The sequence below is a fragment of the Thunnus thynnus genome, chromosome 10 (assembly GCF_963924715.1).
Source record: "Thunnus thynnus chromosome 10, fThuThy2.1, whole genome shotgun sequence".
In the NCBI taxonomy this organism is placed as follows: Eukaryota; Metazoa; Chordata; class Actinopteri; order Scombriformes; family Scombridae; genus Thunnus; species Thunnus thynnus.
The window spans coordinates 287,455-304,470 of NC_089526.1; the positions used below are offsets into that span (position 1 = coordinate 287,455).

The window sequence follows — 17,016 nt, forward strand, 5'->3', positions numbered from 1 at the left end:
TCACGTTCATTAAAGGACGCGTGAATGTCGCGTCCCGTTCATTAAAGGACGCGTGAATGTCGCGTCACGTTCATTAAAGGACGCGTGAATGTCGCGTCCCGTTCATTAAAGGACGCGTAAATGTCGCGTCCCGTTCATTAAAGGACGCGTGAATGTCGCGTCCCGTTCATTAAAGGACGCGTAAATGTCGCGTCACGTTCATTAAAGGACGCGTGAATGTCGCGTCCCGTTTATTAAAGGACGCGTGAATGTCGCGTCACGTTTATTAAAGGACGCGTGAATGTCGCGTCACGTTTATTAAAGGACGCGTGAATGTCGCGTCACGTTCATTAAAGGACGCGTGAATGTCGCGTCACGTTCATTAAAGGACGCGTGAATGTCGCGTCCCGTTTATTAAAGGACGCGTGAATGTCGCGTCTTGTTCATTAAAGGAGGCGTGAATGTCGCGTCCTGTTTATTAAAGGACGCGTGAATGTCGCGTCCCGTTTATTAAAGGACGCGTGAATGTCGCGTCCTGTTTATTAAAGGACGCGTGAATGTCGCGTCCCGTTTATTAAAGGACGCGTGAATGTCGCGTCACGTTTATTAAAGGACGCGTGAATGTCGCGTCTTGTTCATTAAAGGAGGCGTGAATGTCGCGTCCTGTTTATTAAAGGACGCGTGAATGTCGCGTCCCGTTTATTAAAGGACGCGTGAATGTCGCGACACGTTTACCAACAGGTCACCAACAGTTTTAAGTTATTTTACCGAAAGGGTGCAGTAGCTGCTGTGTGACTGTTCATTTCTTTGAAAGGATGATGTCATATGGTTGTATTAGGTGCTCATTGAAGAGTTATAAGAAAGACTCTATTATGCCAATACCAATACAAACCAAGTATCTTCTGTTAGTGAAATTGTTAAGAGTGTAATTTATTAAGAAGTTTTGCTAATTAACAACTAGGAACCCAAATATGATGAGTTTTTACCAACTCAACCAACTTTACGCTTTTTTTCTTACAGTTTGTACCAAATTGCAGCAGCCTCTCTGTAAAATGTCCTAAATATTAATCATTAAATATCTGCGAATTACTGTGAGCATTTCTAGGAAAATGTAATAAAATGAAAGGACGTGTAAAACAAAGCGTGACCAGAGACTCTATTAGAATGAACTGAATTCACCACAGATGTTGGTGTTTTAAATTGTGGTGCGTGAGAGACTTTAATGTGTCCGTGTTGTTGTTGTTCTCTCAGCAGAAAATCTGATTTGTTTTTCAGAAATATAATGCAGACTACGACCTGTCGGCCAAGGAGGGCGCCGACAGCCTGGCCTTCATCTCTCTGATGGAGGAGAAACTCATGCCTGCCCTGGTGAGAACCGCTTTAAACACGCCCATGTTTATCACGAAAACAAAACAAGGTTTGTGTTGAGGAGGGATCATGTCTGTTGCAGATCTACGCGTTCTGGATCGAGCCAAAGAACTACGTGGATGTGACTCGCCGCTGGTACGCCGAGCACATGCCGTTCCCCCTCAACTTCTTCCTGCCCGGACGGATGCAACGCAGACAGCTGGAGAAACTGCGACTGCTGCGAGGAAACGAGAGCCTGGAGGCCGGAGAGGAGCTGGAGAAGGAGGTGAGGACATGTTAGACATTCAGCTGTGAGCTGTGAAATAAAAGCTGCGATATGCAGTGACTTAAACACATCTCTGAGAAAAAGCACCAAGCAGCTCATGTTCTGTGTTCCTCTGTGAGGAGGATTCAAGTCTGACTAACATCAGCACAGTTTTCCAGTCTGTACAGAGATATATATGGTTTCCATGTGTGCAGCCTTTTCCTTGAAGTGGTCGGAACACATTTACAGAGAAAGGAAAACTCTCTTCAATGGATCTTTCTGCTGGAAAACTGCTGGTTTGGAACAATCCGTCCACTTTTGGAAAAGGTCAGAGGTCAGTCAGCGTTCAGGAGAAACTCGTTAAATAAAAATTTGTTTCTGTCAGCATGAAAAGTCCTCAGAGGGTCGGCTCTCCAGGGAGCAAGGAAAACTTTAGATCCAGTCTTAAATGTTTCCTCTCGGCTGACTTGGTTTCAGACTCTTTGACCTCAGTTACGAACATAAAAATCATCGTTGTAGAAAGTTTTATTCAATAGATGGTTTTTAGAGAGATAGTTCTGTTCAACAACAGTTGACTCAGGTCCAGTGAAACTAGAGCTGCTCTTCCACTGTCTGAAACCAGTCGAGTTGTAATTTTTGAAGAGTGAAAGAAAAGAAATGATGCTGGAAACAAAATAAATCAAAGGAAAGAAGGTTAGGAAGAGGAGGAGGAGGATGATGATGATGTCAGTCGGTCAGTGCAGCATTGAAGTAGCTGAACAACAAATCCATCACAGATCATCATGAAATCTTCTGTGCATATTCATGATCGCCAAATCAACTGGAGGCCTTTATGACGTCTGTATTTTATAATTATGTAATTATGAGATTTTTCTGGTAATAATGAGCTCTTTTCTCGTAATTATTAGATTTATCATAATTATGATAGTTTACTATCTTCTTGTAAATATGGAATTGGATCTTGTTATTTTGATCTCAGTCAAAACAATAACAAAAGACAGCGTGTGATGATGTCGTAAAGTAGCACGGGATCATGGGAGTTGTTGTCTTTATTGTTAAACAACCAGCTTCTGCGGGTTAGAATTACTTTTTTTTTTTTTTTACCGAGAGCCGAATTATCCTCAGAGGTCTCCTCCTCTCCAGAACAAACAGACCGGCTGATTAAAACGGGTAAAAAAACACTGAATACAGTAGTTTCACATAAAAAATCAGTGTTTTTGACGCTGTATGGTGGGCACAGGACGTCTGGGAGGGGCTGTTAGCCGAGCTGCTGCTAACGTTTGCTCAGCTTGTTTCTCTGATAACTTGAAGTCCAGACGTCCGACGACTAAAATCCTTCATCCAGTTAAAAGATAAAGTTAAAAACAACCAAGATCTAAAAGGTTTATCATAAAAATGTTGCTTACCACATTTTGTTCAAACCACACTCACCACTTCTGTATTCTCAAAGAAGAACATCCTCAGTGGGCTGAAAACTCCACCAAGGCTGTGACTTTTCAATTCTCAAGACTCAGGAGGACTTAACTGTCAACACATCCACATTCAAGACTTCCAGGATTACTTCCAGTCTGGTGCTGCAGTGGAAACTATTACTGACACAGTTTAGTTGCTGCAGTGGAAACTATTACTGACACAGTTTAGTTGCTGCAGTGGAAACTATTACTGACACAGTTTAGTTGCTACAGTGGAAACTATTACTGACACAGTTTAGTTGTTGCAGTGGAAACTATTACTGACACAGTTTAGTTGATGCAGTGGAAACTATTACTGACACAGTTTAGTTGTTACAGTGGAAACTATTACTGACACAGTTTAGTTGTGTTACAGTGGAAACTATTACTGACACAGTTTAGTTGTTGCAGTGGAAACTATTACTGACACAGTTTAGTTGTGTTACAGTGGAAACTATTACTGACACAGTTTAGTTGTTGCAGTGGAAACTATTACTGACACAGTTTAGTTGTTACAGTGGAAACTATTACTGACACAGTTTAGTTGTTGCAGTGGAAACTATTACTGACACAGTATAGTTGTTACAGTGGAAACTATTACTGACACAGTATAGTTGTTACAGTGGAAACTATTACTGACACAGTATAGTTGTTACAGTGGAAACTATTACTGACACAGTATAGTTGTTACAGTGGAAACTATTACTGACACAGTATAGTTGTTACAGTGGAAACTATTACTGACACAGTTTAGTTGATGCAGTGGAAACTATTACTGACACAGTTTAGTTGTGATGCAGTGGAAACTATTACTGACACAGTTTAGTTGTTACAGTGGAAACCATTACTGACACAGTTTAGTTGTGATGCAGTGGAAACTATTACTGACACAGTTTAGTTGTTACAGTGGAAACCATTACTGACACAGTTTAGTTGTGATGCAGTGGAAACTATTACTGACACAGTTTAGTTGTTACAGTGGAAACCATTACTGACACAGTTTAGTTGTGTTACAGTGGAAACTATTACTGACACAGTTTAGTTGTGCTGCAGTGGAAACTATTACTGACACAGTTTAGTTGTGTTACAGTGGAAACTATTACTGACACAGTTTAGTTGTTGCAGTGGAAACTATTACTGACACAGTTTAGTTGTTACAGTGGAAACTATTACTGACACAGTTTAGTTGTGTTACAGTGGAAACTATTACTGACACAGTTTAGTTGTTGCAGTGGAAACTATTACTGACACAGTTTAGTTGTTGCAGTGGAAACTATTACTGACACAGTTTAGTTGTTACAGTGGAAACTATTACTGACACAGTTTAGTTGTTGCAGTGGAAACTATTACTGACACAGTATAGTTGTTACAGTGGAAACTATTACTGACACAGTTTAGTTGTTGCAGTGGAAACTATTACTGACACAGTTTAGTTGTGATGCAGTGGAAACTATTACTGACACAGTTTAGTTGTGATGCAGTGGAAACTATTACTGACACAGTTTAGTTGATGCAGTGGAAACTATTACTGACACAGTTTAGTTGTGATGCAGTAGAAACTATTACTGACACAGTTTAGTTGTGATGCAGTGGAAACTATTACTGACACAGTTTAGTTGTGATGCAGTAGAAACTATTACTGACACAGTTTAGTTGTGTTGCAGTGGAAACTATTACTGACACAGTTTAGTTGTTACAGTGGAAACTATTACTGGCACAGTTTAGTTGTTGCAGTGGAAACTATTACTGGCACAGTTTAGTTGCTGCAGTGGAAACTATTACTGACACAGTTTAGTTGCTGCAGTGGAAACTATTACTGACACAGTTTAGTTGCTGCAGTGGAAACTATTACTGACACAGTTTAGTTGCTGCAGTGGAAACTATTACTGACACAGTTTAGTTGTGATGCAGTGGAAACTATTACTGACACAGTTTAGTTGCTACAGTGGAAACTATTACTGACACAGTTTAGTTGCTGCAGTGGAAACTATTACTGACACAGTTTAGTTGCTGCAGTAGAAACTATTACTGGCACAGTTTAGTTGCTGCAGTGGAAACTATTACTGACACAGTTTAGTTGCTGCAGTGGAAACTATTACTGACACAGTTTAGTTGTGATGCAGTGGAAACTATTACTGACACAGTTTAGTTGCTACAGTGGAAACTATTACTGACACAGTTTAGTTGTTGCAGTGGAAACTATTACTGACACAGTTTAGTTGTGTTGCAGTGGAAACTATTACTGACACAGTTTAGTTGTGTTGCAGTGGAAACTATTACTGACACAGTTTAGTTGCTGCAGTGGAAACTATTACTGACACAGTTTAGTTGTTGCAGTGGAAACTATTACTGACACAGTTTAGTTGTGATGCAGTGGAAACTATTACTGACACAGTTTAGTTGCTGCAGTGGAAACTATTACTGACACAGTTTAGTTGTTGCAGTGGAAACTATTACTGACACAGTTTAGTTGTGATGCAGTGGAAACTATTACTGACACAGTTTAGTTGTTGCAGTGGAAACTATTACTGACACAGTTTAGTTGTGATGCAGTGGAAACTATTACTGACACAGTTTAGTTGTGATGCAGTGGAAACTATTACTGACAGTTTAGTTGTTGCAGTGGAAACTATTACTGACACAGTTTAGTTGTGATGCAGTGGAAACTATTACTGACACAGTTTAGTCGCTGCAGTGGAAACTATTACTGACACAGTTTAGTTGCTGCAGTGGAAACTATTACTGACACAGTTTAGTCGTTGCAGTGGAAACTATTACTGACACAGTTTAGTTGTGATGCAGTGGAAACTATTACTGACACAGTTTAGTTGTGATGCAGTGGAAACTATTACTGACACAGTTTAGTTGTTGCAGTGGAAACTATTACTGACACAGTTTAGTTGCTACAGTGGAAACTATTACTGACAGTTTAGTTGTTGCAGTGGAAACTATTACTGGCACAGTTTAGTTGTTGCAGTGGAAACTATTACTGACACAGTTTAGTTGTGATGCAGTGGAAACTATTACTGACACAGTTTAGTTGTGATGCAGTGGAAACTATTACTGACAGTTTAGTTGTTGCAGTGGAAACTATTACTGACACAGTTTAGTTGTTGCAGTGGAAACTATTACTGACACAGTTTAGTTGTGATGCAGTGGAAACTATTACTGACACAGTTTAGTTGTTGCAGTGGAAAGTATTACTGACACAGTTTAGTTGTTGCAGTGGAAACTATTACTGACACAGTTTAGTTGCTACAGTGGAAACTATTACTGACAGTTTAGTTGTTACAGTGGAAACTATTACTGGCACAGTTTAGTTGTTGCAGTGGAAACTATTACTGACACAGTTTAGTTGATGCAGTGGAAACTATTATTGACACAGTTTAGTTGTTGCAGTGGAAACTATTACTGACACAGTTTAGTTGTTGCAGTGGAAACTATTACTGACACAGTTTAGTTGATGCAGTGGAAACTATTATTGACACAGTTTAGTTGCTACAGTGGAAACTATTACTGACAGTTTAGTTGTTACAGTGGAAACTATTACTGGCACAGTTTAGTTGTTGCAGTGGAAACTATTACTGACACAGTTTAGTTGATGCAGTGGAAACTATTATTGACACAGTTTAGTTGTTGCAGTGGAAACTATTACTGACACAGTTTAGTTGTTGCAGTGGAAACTATTACTGACACAGTTTAGTTGATGCAGTGGAAACTATTACTGACTGTTTAGTTGTGATGCAGTGGAAACTATTACTGACACAGTTTAGTTGCTGCAGTGGAAACTATTACTGACACAGTTTAGTTGTTGCAGTGGAAACTATTACTGACACAGTTTAGTTGTTGCAGTGGAAACTATTACTGACAGTTTAGTTGCTGCAGTGGAAACTATTACTGACACAGTTTAGTTGTGATGCAGTGGAAACTATTACTGACACAGTTTAGTTGTGATGCAGTGGAAACTATTACTGACACAGTTTAGTTGTTGCAGTGGAAACTATTACTGACACAGTTTAGTTGATGCAGTGGAAACTATTACTGACACAGTTTAGTTGTTGCAGTGGAAACTATTACTGACACAGTTTAGTTGATGCAGTGGAAACTATTACTGACAGTTTAGTTGATGCAGTGGAAACTATTACTGACACAGTTTAGTTGTTGCAGTGGAAACTATTACTGACACAGTTTAGTTGCTGCAGTGGAAACTATTACTGACACAGTTTAGCTGTGATGCAGTGGAAACTATTACTGACACAGTTTAGTTGTTGCAGTGGAAACTATTACTGACACAGTTTAGTTCCTGCAGTGGAAACTATTACTGACAGTTTAGTTGTTGCAGTGGAAACTATTACTGACACAGTTTAGTTGCTGCAGTAGAAACTATTACTGACAGTTTAGTTGTTGCAGTGGAAACTATTACTGACACAGTTTAGTTGTGATGCAGTGGAAACTATTACTGACACAGTTTAATTGTGATGCAGTGGAAACTATTACTGACACAGTTTAGTTCCTGCAGTGGAAACTATTACTGACACAGTTTAGTTCCTGCAGTGGAAACTATTACTGACACAGTTTAGTTGTGATGCAGTGGAAACTATTACTGACAGTTTAGTTGTTGCAGTGGAAACTATTACTGACAGTTTAGTTGTTGCAGTGGAAACTATTACTGACAGTTTAGTTGATGCAGTGGAAACTATTACTGACACAGTTTAGTTCCTGCAGTGGAAACTATTACTGACACAGTTTAGTTCCTGCAGTGGAAACTATTACTGACACAGTTTAGTCGCTGCAGTGGAAACTATTACTGACAGTTTAGTTTTTGCAGTGGAAACTATTACTGACACAGTTTAGTTGTTGCAGTGGAAACTATTACTGACAGTTTAGTTGATGCAGTGGAAACTATTACTGACACAGTTTAGTTGTTGCAGTGGAAACTATTACTGACACAGTTTAGTTGTTGCAGTGGAAACTATTACTGACAGTTTAGTTGATGCAGTGGAAACTATTACTGACACAGTTTAGTTGTTGCAGTGGAAACTATTACTGACACAGTTTAGTTGTGATGCAGTGGAAACTATTACTGACACAGTTTAGTCGTTGCAGTGGAAACTATTACTGACACAGTTTAGTTGATGCAGTGGAAACTATTACTGACACAGTTTAGTTGTGATGCAGTGGAAACTATTACTGACACAGTTTAGTCGCTGCAGTGGAAACTATTACTGACACAGTTTAGTTCCTGCAGTGGAAACTATTACTGACACAGTTTAGTTGTTGCAGTGGAAACTATTACTGACACAGTTTAGTTGTGATGCAGTGGAAACTATTACTGACACAGTTTAGTCGCTGCAGTGGAAACTATTACTGACACAGTTTAGTTGTGATGCAGTGGAAACTATTACTGACACAGTTTAGTTGTTGCAGTGGAAACTATTACTGACAGTTTAGTTGTTGCAGTGGAAACTATTACTGACACAGTTTAGTTCCTGCAGTGGAAACTATTACTGACAGTTTAGTTGTTGCAGTGGAAACTATTACTGACACAGTTTAGTTGTTGCAGTGGAAACTATTACTGACACAGTTTAGTCGCTGCAGTAGAAACTATTACTGACACAGTTTAGTTGATGCAGTAGAAACTATTACTGACACAGTTTAGTTGTGATGCAGTGGAAACTATTACTGACACAGTTTAGTCGTTGCAGTAGAAACTATTACTGACACAGTTTAGTTTATGCAGTAGAAACTATTACTGACACAGTTTAGATGTGATGCAGTGGAAACTATTACTGACACAGTTTAGTTGTGATGCAGTGGAAACTATTACTGACACAGTTTAGTTGTGATGCAGTGGAAACTATTACTGACACAGTTTAGTTGATGCAGTGGAAACTATTACTGACAGTTTAGTTGTGATGCAGTGGAAACTATTACTGACACAGTTTAGTTGTGATGCAGTGGAAACTATTACTGACACAGTTTAGTTGCTGCAGTGGAAACTATTACTGACACAGTTTAGTTGCTGCAGTGGAAACTATTACTGACACAGTTTAGTTGTGATGCAGTGGAAACTATTACTGACACAGTTTAGTTGATGCAGTGGAAACTATTACTGACAGTTTAGTTGTGATGCAGTGGAAACTATTACTGACACAGTTTAGTTGTGATGCAGTGGAAACTATTACTGACACAGTTTAGCTCTACTGATGTCCCTCTGTCACTGATGAAGGACACTGTCTTTAACTCCAGCTGCAGATTAACCCCAATTTAAGAAAATCTTAACTCAAGATTCACTTACTGGCTTTTTCTGGAGCTTTCAAATGGAGCTCATGGTTTCAGTGTGACCAGTTGTTATCACTTTATATTACATGACCAAAGTTTGTGATGACAGTGGAGCCAAATCATCCTCAGTTCTCTGATGAAGACTTGAGAGATGTTTTGAAAGGTCTGGAAAAAGCTTGTCAGTAGACTTTGAGTTAAACATCATTTTAAGAAACTGCTGTTCCTAAAGTTCCTGAAGTTAAGAATAAACACTTAAATGAACCTTGATTATTTTGACGACCTGCTGAACTTGTAGTACGCATCATATTTGAACACGTTCATGGTTTTTGGTCTGTTCTGTCACTGAACATTTTCTTACATTTACTATCAGTAAGACTTAGTTTACCTGAGATCACCAGTGTCAGTACAGAGATGTGACCTCGACATGGCTCACTGATGTTCAGAAAGTCTGTTTCTAAGGAATGAAGAAAGGAATTCTTATGTCCCAGTGGAGCTTTTCACAGCCATCATAAAACTCATCACAGAGAGGACTCTGGAAACTTTGAGTTCAAGGAGTAAAAGGAATAAAACACCAACACAGAGATGCTCCTGGTTTATTTAACACATCATTCATTCATTCATTCATTCATTCATTCATTCATTCATTCATTCATTCAGTGTGTACATCTTCAGGATGGTGTCCCCATTGGGAACTGGACCTTTAACCCTGGCTGTGTTAGTGTCTTGCTTTACTTGCTACAGAGGTATTTATGGTTGTCCTTGAATCTTAAATGCTTCACTCAGTCAGTCAGTTGTAGTAAATCAGAGCGGTTGGTTGTTAGACATCTGTGTCCAAGGTGTGAAGATTAACGATGGACTGACCCTGGATCAGGACAAACTGGTCATGGACATGGAAACAGAGCAGGCGTGATCAAAGACAGTAGAATCAGCTGATCTGATGTGTGGACAGAAGTTTGGCTTCACCTGGAACCTTCTGGTGGATAACAGCTGTGAAGGAAGCGGTCAAGTTAAAGAAGCAGCTGTTTTGGGTTTGGATGAATCTCTGGAAATGGCAGAATGGTGTCTGAAGGACTTCAGCTTCTGTTGTCCTGGAAGCAAAAACTTGAGGAAGGCAATGAAAGAGTTCAGAAAGAACTTTCAGTTGACATCAGAGAGATTCTGGCAAACAGTCAGACAGCTCTGAAAGGGAAGGTACTGCTGGCTGACTACGGGCAGGCAGAGCTTCTGAACCCAGAGGTTAAGAGGTGAAGTTACACTGCCAGGTTTTATGACAGAGGATGTTCCCATCCCAAAATATGCCACTAAAAATTCTAATCTGGACCACTTTTTGTTCAAACCACACTCACTTCTGTATTCTCAAAGAATAATGTCCTCAGTGGGTTGTAAACTCCACCAAGGCTGTGACTTCAATTCTCAAGACTCAGGAGGACTTTACTGTCAACACATCCACATACAAGACTTCCAGGATTACTTCCAGTCTGCACTAGGGGTGTAACAGTACACAAAATTCATGGTTCCATACATTATTGGTACATCAGAAAAAAGAGAAAGGTAGCAAATAACATTTTAGTCTTTTTATTTTGAAAAATGTAAACATCCAACAATGGCGCATTGGCCAAAACAATTACTGACACAGTTTAGTTGCTGAATTGATATTTAATTTATCATTTACACTAAGTGTAATAAGACTGTCACTGTTTTGACAGTAATTGTTTGGGTCACTGAGCGCACCGAACTGAGGAAGTCGCTTACCGAACTAAACATCCTGTACCGCACAGTTTGGGACAAATACAAGTACCATTACAGCTCTGGTCTGCGCTGAGACCCTAACGAGTATGATGGAGCGCCAATTGATTTAGCTCCAGCCAATGAGACGGACGATCCAAGCAGGACGGTCCTGAAGAAGGTCTTATCTGCCCAAATATCAAGAAGAGAACGTACTTCGTTGTTAGTCCAGGTTGGACCTCAGTTCCACAGCTGAGGTTTTCCTGTCCTGGGCAGACCTGCTCACTGGAGGCAGGATCCAGTGTTTCCCGTCAGACCTGGGGACCCGTGTTGTCTCAGACCTCAGTGTTGACCTGTGGATCATAATCAGCTGACATGTGAACTGTGTTCTGAGTGTTTGTGTCTCTGTTATGTTTTTCAGTTGTTCCGTGATGCTGCTGAGTGTATGAACCTGCTGTCCCAACGTCTCGGCTCACACAAGTTCTTCTTCGGAGACTCGTAAGTTCGTGCGGACCGACGCTACCAGCAGGGCAGAGTGACCTCTGCCTGTGTCCGTAACTCTGTCATCCAGCTCAGAGGATGTTTAGGAGAGCAAAGTTAACTGGTGCAGGCCGTAGATTCTTAAAGACGTTTCACTTGTCACTTGTGAAACACCTGGAAGTTCCCACCAATCAGAAGTGACCAAGCCTTTTAGATGAGAGAAACAACTTCAGTAATCTAAAGAAAGTCCTGTTGCCTTTCACTCGGCACTTCTAGAATATTTTTGTCAAATGTCGGCTGTGAAAAAGGTCCATTGGATGTAACAGTAAAGACTGTGACACCTTATGAATTGACCAGAAAACCTAATAAAAACATCTAAAAATTGAATAATATTTTCAAACAAAGCAGTTAATTAAAGTCCTGTTGCAGGCCTTCGTCTCTGGACGCTTATGTGTTTGGTCACTTGGCGCCAATCCTGAAGTCCAAACTGCCCAACGGGAAGCTGCAGCAGCATCTGAAATCCCTCGACAATCTGACCAACTTCTGCACAAACATCCTGCTGCTCTACTTCCCCAGAGACGGCCGAGGTGAGGCGGACAAACCTGACAGCCGCTGTGTGGTAGACTTATTGTACATCAGGAGAAGTGCAGTGATCTTTTAAAAGCTCAACTTGTGTAAAAACTGTAAAGGAAGTTGTGGATTTTGCTTGTCAATGTTTTCAGAATTGTGAGGATTTTAACCATAAGAGCAACTGGACCAAAGTGTTTCACAGAACAAAACTTTTGTCTGTTTTGAGTCCAGCAGCATTTTTTTCACAGATGTTTTGGCATCAAACTCATCGTTTATCTGCATGACATCATTTAGTGATGTCATATAAACCTTCACTGTTAAACAGATTGCCTCAGTGAGGACATTAACACTTTCTGCCAGCACAGAGGTAGAAAAGTGAATCTGAGAAGAGATTCATGTTCATTTAGGAAGAAAGCTCCCTGATGTTTATTAGTTTAGTTAATTAATGTTGTTTTTTTAGAAGGTATTGGTCCCAAATTCACCTCATAAGCAGCACAAATGTATCATCTTGTTTGGGGTAAAATGCTCCCATCTTGCTTAAACAACATGTCTGACGTCCTGCATGTGGTCACTGTGTCCTCAGAGAGCTCCAGTCAGAAGACGTCCTCCCAGCCTGAAGGCGGAGACTTCGACCACGTCCCCAACAAGCGGAGGAAGCAGTTCCTATCGGTGCTGGTGGCTCTGGGCGCCATGCTAAGCTACGCCCTCATGACCGGCATGGTGTCCATCCAACACATCCAGCAGGAGGCGCTGGAGGAGCCGCCAGACCTGGAGACCCTCAGATCCCACGACCACGAGGAGGAGGATGACGGCTGAGGACGACAATCTGTCGAACGGAGGTCCATGAACGCATCATCACAAGAACTTTATGGACTGAAGTGAAGTTGTTTAAGATCCAGATGTTATCAGATAATAGTTAGTTTCATCACTGAGGAGTTGACTGTCACCAAAGAGCCAGAAGTCGTGTCCACAGGAAATGTACCGAATTACAAAATAATCAGGAGCCTTTCAGTGGACAGGAAGTGGATGTTGGTGCTGTTTATGTACAGAATTAATTAAAACATCATTTCTCAGAGTGACATTTTTAAAATATAACTTTGGTTAAGTTTTGTTTTGTTTAACTTTTGTTAATTTTTTTTTAAACATAAGAAAAAATGTGGTTTGCTTTGTTCCTTAAAAATAATTTGCTTTTTCTCGGATTGTTTTTGCTCACAACAGAATGATCACATGACAAGAACAACAAATAATAAATCTATAAATAATTAAGTTACCAGACTTTTCATTTTCTAACTAATGGGGGGTATTTTCTAAGCATTTATGATCTTTTTCAGGTGCTAAACAGACAGATACTGTTGCTGTCCTCACTGATGAACCACTCACAGGTTGAGGTTGATATGTATTTTAAGGAGATTCTGTTCAGACGTGATGACAACAAACCAGTTGCTGTGCACATGAAGGCGTCTCTGCATCTGCTGGACCCGTTTCACCGGCAAACTGCAGATTCATTTGAGTCCTGCAGTCCTGTCGATGCCCTGCAGGCGTTGCAAGTATAGTGTTTCTTTTGATTAGTTAAACATGTCATGTGATGTCAGCGGGGGGCCACAGCTCATTTAGAGTCGGGGTCCATCGGAGGGTGAATCCAGCCCTGCTGTCATGACGACAACAAGAGAACAAGAGAACACATCCACATGTTAGTGGAAACTCCCAAAAGCCCCCTCAGCCCTCCACCATCAGCCTCCACCCGTCCTGACGGGGTCTGGACCGCGCTGCGCATGACGCCATCACAGAGGAATCCTGCGCTGTGTTGTTACTGTGTGAGTGTGTGTGTGAGTGTGTGTGTGTGTCTGTGTGTGTGTGTGTGTGTGTGTCTGTGTGTGTGAGAGTGAGTGTGTGTGTGTCTGTCTGTGTGTGTCTGTGTGTGTGTGTGTGTGAGTGTGTGTGTGTCTGTCTGTGTGTGTCTGTGTGTGTGTGTGTGTGAGTGTGTGTGTGTGTGTGAGTGTGTGTGTGTGTGTCTGTGTGTGAGTTTGTGTGTGTGTGTCTGTGTGTGTGTGTGTGTCTGTGTCTGTGTGTGAGTTTGTGTGTGTGTGTGAGTGTGTGTGTGTGTCTGTGTGTGTGAGAGTGAGTGTGTGTGTGTCTGTCTGTGTGTGTCTGTGTGTGTGTGTGTGTGTGTGTGTGTGTGTGTATGTGTGTGTGTGTGTCTCTGTGTGTGTGTGTGTGTGTTATCTGCCCTCCTGTTTGGGGTTTAATGAGCTGATCTGGAAGCAGTTTGTGGAGCTGAAACAGATTTAACTGAACTTTTTCAACTGTTTCAGTCTCGGAGCAGCTTTTCTATTATATTTCTCCAACAGAAGAAAACAAGTCAAACTGCTGCCGTTGGCGGGTGTCACCCCCCCCCCCCCCACCTGCTGTTAAACGCAGGTTTCCATGGCAACGCTCCAGAATCAGAAACAAACAGGAGGAGGCCTGCAGGGAGAACCGCAGCAGAAACACTTCAGGTCCTCGTTCTTTGTTCCACTGATTCACAAACACACATGTTGGATCTGTTCCCTGAAACCTCTCAGTTTACATTTTTACTGAATTAACAGACAGACGCCACCCGGTTCCACTGCACCGTCAGCTTCAGCTCCGACATCAAACACACCAACAATACCAACTCAGAGCCCCCAAAACGCCCCAGAGCCCTCATAGTCCCCAGAGCCTTCAGAGCCCCCAAAACGCCCCAGAGCCCTCATAGTCCCCAGAGCCTTCAGAGCCCCCAGAGCCCCCAAAACCCCCCAGAGCCTTCAGAGCCCCCCAAACCCCCCAGAGCCCTCAGAGTCCCCAGAGCCCTCAGAGCCCCCCAGAGCCCTCATAGTCCCCAGAGCCCTCATAGTCGCCAGAGCCCCCAGAGTCCTCATAGTCCCCAGAGCCCTCAGAGTCCCCAGAGTCCTCATAGTCCCCAGAGCCCTCATAGTCGCCAGAGTCCTCATAGTCGCCAGAGCCCCCAGAGTCCTCATAGTCACCAGAGCCCCCAGAGTCCTCATAGTCCCCAGAGCCCTCAGAGCCCCCCAGAGCCCTCATAGTCCCCAGAGCCCTCATAGTTGCCAGAGCCCCCAAAGTCCTCATAGTCCCCAGAGCCCTCAGTCCCCAGAGTCCTCATAGTCCCCAGAGTCCCCAGAGTCCCTCAGAGCCCTCATAGTCCCCAGAGTCCTTCAGAGCCACCAGAGCACTCAGTGTCCTGTCGGGGTTTCAAAGGTCCACCTGAGAACCATCTGACCAGCCAACCAAACTGTACAACTCTCAGGGGATTTTAAACATTTAAAAACATTTAATTTAAGATTTATGTTTAATTATATCTTCCTACATGATGTTCTGTGTCAGGTGTGTAATTCTGGTGGATTACATTACATTTAGTTTTTGCCTGTCCTCACCTCACATGCACGTCTCCTTATTTTCAGCACAAAGCTTTAAGTCTAACATCATTTTGTCAATTTAACAAAGTGCCAATAAAACTTTAGTGAAAATCACTGAAAATATTATTATAGAACATTTCAAGATTGTAAAAAATACAGTTTCACTGTTGATACACACACACACTAGAAACATGTAAGAAATAAAACTATAATATACAATCTTTACAACTCATTTTCATTAAGTTCATATATGGCTGTAAATCACTGAAAATATGAATAATTTGCAGTTTTTAAAGAATGTGTTATGTTCTACGTGTACACTGGGTTTCTCAGCTTGTCTCTACATGATGTATAAATAAAGTTTTGTTACTGTAAATAAAAAGGCTGCGGAGGGAAACCTGATTCAAACTTTCACCCTGAAACCAAATCTGAACCTTCGAGCAGCCTCATGACGAGGTGAAGAACAGACAGAATGTCTCTGGTTCTCACAGTCTGGCTCTGGACCCTCTGCCGGGCCGCTGCAGGACTGAATGGAGGTCCAGAACAAAAGCTGAATGGACAGCAGAGACCTGACCTCTGACCTCTGACCTCTGACCTGCTTCTGGTAACAATGGAGCCTGTTTCCAGCCGCACAGAGCATCAGTCCACCGATCTCCAGTAAAAACAAACATTAAACAGCTTCTGGTTCCATCTTCAGGATTTTCTGTTTCATTTTTCAGCTGGATAATGTGTCCTTATTTTTCACATTTTATAATCCAATCACTCTAATTAAAAACTTTATTGTATATTGAATACCTCATAAAAGTTAAGTCAACATTTATTTAAGGTGAGTTATCACACAAGAATTACAGAAAACAATGAAAACATCCACAGAACAAACAAACAAGTGAAAGATTATTAATAGGATTCAGTAACAGTTTCAGTTCCAAATGACCAAACTAACAACACTGAATAACTGTTATTTAGTCTGAACTGATTTAGTTAACATAGTTATATATTCTCTCTATATTTGCATATATATTATATATTATACAATGTATATTCAGTATGTGTATCTGAAGGGTGTCTCGGTTTCATTTTACTCAGTATATATATAAATATACTTGTGATAAATCTAAATCTTGCCTTTCTGACTCAAAGTGCTGAGATGCTCCAGTCAGCTGTTACTGACAGTAAATAAACATTATCACTTATTATAGCCCAACCGATACTTGAGAGTTTAATGTTATCAGCTGATATTATTATTACATTTTCACACAACACATCTCAAATTAACATTTTTGAGTTCAAGAAAAACAAATGTAAAAATTGCAGATTAAAATAAATGCATCACTTCTCTCTAACATTTTTAAAACTTATCTTTGGTGTTTCTGTCCTTTAATTTCCTCTCATTTATCGGCCGACACATAAACAGATATATCAGCAATTAGCCAATAACCGGCTGATAATTGTTCACCTATCGGTCGGTCTCAACGTCATCAGCTCGTCTTATAAAGTCTTAATTCAGAATTATCATAAATATTCT

The 17,016-nt window shown here is 41.0% G+C and overlaps 1 protein-coding gene across 1 annotated transcript in view; it reads left to right on the top strand.

Annotated features, from left to right (window-relative positions):
- Positions 1–13,365, top strand: part of mtx1a (metaxin 1a) — a 40,518-nt gene extending 27,153 nt beyond the window's left edge. Inside the window, exons 4-8 of the mRNA XM_067600219.1 lie at positions 1,255–1,347; positions 1,430–1,612; positions 11,471–11,547; positions 11,959–12,116; positions 12,683–13,365. Coding sequence (XP_067456320.1) covers positions 1,255–1,347; positions 1,430–1,612; positions 11,471–11,547; positions 11,959–12,116; positions 12,683–12,915 — 744 coding nt within the window. The 3' untranslated portion in view covers positions 12,916–13,365. The remainder of the gene's footprint in view (positions 1–1,254; positions 1,348–1,429; positions 1,613–11,470; positions 11,548–11,958; positions 12,117–12,682) is intronic.
- Positions 13,366–17,016: the final 3,651 nt, after the last annotated feature.